The sequence below is a fragment of the Gavialis gangeticus genome, unplaced genomic scaffold, assembly GCF_001723915.1.
Source record: "Gavialis gangeticus isolate Ggan-Ray unplaced genomic scaffold, GavGan_comp1, whole genome shotgun sequence".
Taxonomy (NCBI): Eukaryota; Metazoa; Chordata; order Crocodylia; family Gavialidae; genus Gavialis; species Gavialis gangeticus.
Window position 1 is genome coordinate 32,621,279 of NW_017728997.1, and position 3,270 is coordinate 32,624,548.

General features: G+C 40.7%; 1 protein-coding gene across 7 annotated transcripts in view; it reads left to right on the forward strand.

Moving 5' to 3' along the window:
* Positions 1-3,270, forward strand: part of WNK2 (WNK lysine deficient protein kinase 2) — a 309,344-nt gene that overhangs the window by 172,551 nt on the left and 133,523 nt on the right. For all 7 annotated transcript variants that reach the window (XM_019505037.1, XM_019505038.1, XM_019505039.1 and 4 more), the window contains exon 7: positions 277-565. In XM_019505037.1, the coding sequence (XP_019360582.1) occupies positions 277-565 (289 nt within the window). The remainder of the gene's footprint in view (positions 1-276; positions 566-3,270) is intronic.

Below are 3,270 nucleotides of genomic sequence, written 5' to 3' on the forward strand. Positions count from 1 at the left end.
AAAAAAAAAAAAAAAAGTGGGGGAGACCTCATTAAAAAAACCCAAAGCTGCCATGCTGTCTCGCAATTGGGTGGGAGGAAGGGAATGACCACTGCAATTTTGGATTGATTGCTAGAAGTTTGCTGCAATAATTTGATTCAACCCATCCTGGACTCCTGTTTCTGAGACGGGAGAAATGCAGTTCCTGCTTTTACAAACTCTTCCTTTCTCTCTCAATCTGTAACTTTTCATAACATATACATGTGTGTGCACTCAGTAAGTTTGTTTTCTCTGCAGATTGACTCTGGATTTTTTCATGAAAGCGATCTCAAGATAATTGCAAAGTCAATACGTGACAGAGTAGCATTAATACAATGGAGAAGAGACAGAATTGGGCCCAGGATCCAGTCAGAGGACCGTAGAGATTCTGAATGTTTGGAGAAACTGAAGGTCCCACATGCACAACAGGTTCAAGTTACGTACCTTTCCCATGCTGGTCACCATATCCCCTCAGAATCAGAGGAGCCAGAAGCTGACCAGCATCCATTTCAGCAGAACCTGCCCACCAGCGTCACATCTGTTGCATGTAAGTCTCATGTCTGCTTTACTGCTTCCCAGAGGAGTTGTGATTATCGTTGTGGAAAGATCATCAGTACCCCGAGCTAAACATTGAGCCATGTGTAATTTTGCACAATGTAGTTCACCAGTGTATCAATACATGGGGCATTCTAAATTCCACAGAAAATAACTGGAGAACCTGCACAAAACATCACACCTGCTTTTTGAACAGTATTTGATTGATACAGGTGTAGGGCAAATAAACACTGGAAACATTGAAGTGTTATAATAGATTGCTGAATAAGGTAACTGAGATTTTCAATAATTCAATATTCAAATAATTCAGCTCCCTAAGAGATTTCACATGGACTGTTTATAAGGGCACTGCTGAGCTTCTTGAGCAGTATTATCAGACTTTCAGTTTTTGGAGCCTTGAATTACCCTAGAAAAAATGTAGAAAGGGAAGTGTTTCCTCAAGTGAAGATTTGGAAGGAAAAAATACAGAATAAGAACCGTGTGTATGTTCTGTGGCTTGAAACTGTGTTATGGAGCATGTCCTGTATTGCTGAATGAAGTTGGAATGATTTTAAATACCCAGCATCAGCTACTGAAAGATAAACCTGAGATTTTTATTTCTGAAATTAAATGTCAAGTCTTGAAAAGCAGTAAGACTTGAGTACTCAAGCTGGCAGTGTCAGCAGAAAAACTCTCTAGTCACCTTATTTGGTATCAACAAAAAACTGGCACAGCAGTATAACGTTACAGAAGGCTGTCTCCTTGTGCAACTGAAGTGCTTTCAGAAACTGCAGAGACTGAACTGGCTACAGACCTGAGCAGGGTGACTTGTCCATTTTAGTATTGTGTTAGTGACATGGATACGTTTTTCCAGACTCAGCTGTCCTCAAAACAAAGGGGGTGCAGTTTGAGTAGTTTCTGATGGATATACCAAACACTTTTCTATTGTAAAGCTCCCTTAGTACTGTCACGAGAAGAAAGAAGATGCTGGATGATTCAGGATGCAGCCAGATTTATTCCATTTAATAGGACTGCTGTGTTGTAGTTTCAGTCGAGCATGCTGAGGAAATGACAGCTGTAGTAGTAGATTGGATCAGTTGATCCTAAATATCACACCCAAAGCTTCATGGTCCCACTGTTTTATTCCCAGCCAATCTCTTAGAAAGATCAATGCCAGGCTCATCAGAATGTGCTTAAGTCATGAACTTCATGAAAGGCCGTCCAAATAATTTTTGTGTTTTTTATGTTGCTCTGTGACTATATAGGTTTTCTTCCTATGCAAACCCTCTTTCATACAGAATTGAAAGGGCTGTTGCAGAGTGAAATGCTAATATTCATAGATGCTCACAGATGTTGTTAGGGTCATAGATGTTAGAAGTTCTTGTAATAAGAAATGGGTTTGATCAATTAGGAAGAATATCTTTCAATGGTCAAGGAATGCAAGAATGAAGTGAGACTGGCCAAAGGCTTAGTTGAGCTCTCCCTTGCAAAGAATATTTAAAATTCTTAGATTAAGGAAGCAAAAGCTTCCTTAACCATCTTATTAAAAAGAGAACCAGAAGTGGAAAAAATGGATACTGTATCTTAAAGATAGGGTAGAGGTCAAGATCAATCCAGGTATGGCCCAGGAACTGATTAAATACTTTGCCTTGGGCCTCTGTGAGGATGAAGATGCAGCTGATGACTTTGGTAGGAACCACGTGGCAGTGAGTAGCTGATTTATAGAGATTATCACATCTGAGGTGGAAACAAAACTTGGATTTGTTCAGTGTCAGAATCTTGGGTTCCTGGAATTTTCAACCCTGGATAACTGAAGGAATTGGTACACGAAATAGCAACTCCTGCATAGATCTTCACCAAATCTGTCAACTTGGAAAGTTGGAAAACAGCAAATGTAGCATCTTTTCTTTTTTTTTTTAACAGGGAGAAATGGATGTAGGTAATTGCAGGCCTGATAGCTTGACTTCAAAAGTTTGTAAGGTCTTGAAATGGGTACTGTAGGAATACATAGCCAAAGATATAGAAGTCACAGGAAAAGAGGACAAAGTACGGCATAGGTTTATTTGAAGAAGATCATGTCAAACTAATTCAATATCCTTCTATGAAAAAAGTAACAGGCTTCTTGAATAAAGGTAGTGTAGTGGACTTAAACTAGATTCAAGAAAACTTTTGATATTGTGCTTTATGGGAAATATTGGCCAAACTGGATGCAGATAAATGTTAGATCAAAGAAAGATTACAGCAGGCAATGTTGCAAGGTGAGTCATCTGACTGAAGAGAGATTTACTAGTGATGTTCTTCAAGGATTGGTCTTAGGACCTATCCTGCTTAACAGTTTTATCAGCAACATTGGTATTGGAACTAGATGTGTCCTCATCGGGACATGTCTAGGTGAGCATGCATGTGCTTCTTGCAGCATCTCAAACCCCTTTGAAATGCTGCAAGAGGCACATGTAGGAACAAAAAAACATTCCCCGTGCAGAAAATTTGCAGCACAGAGGCAAAATTAGACCCCTGGATATCCAGGGGTCAAACAATACCCCAGGGGGAAAAAAGTAGGCAAGGCACCGTCCCTGTCCATGCCCTGAGGCAACTGGAGGCTCTGTCCAGCCAGAGCATCTATTTGGCTGGCCCTTGCCCCAGTGCTAAAGCACACTGCCTGCCTGTGCATGGCAGGCAGTTGTGCAAGCTGCAGGGACCTGGACCCAGCTTGCCAAG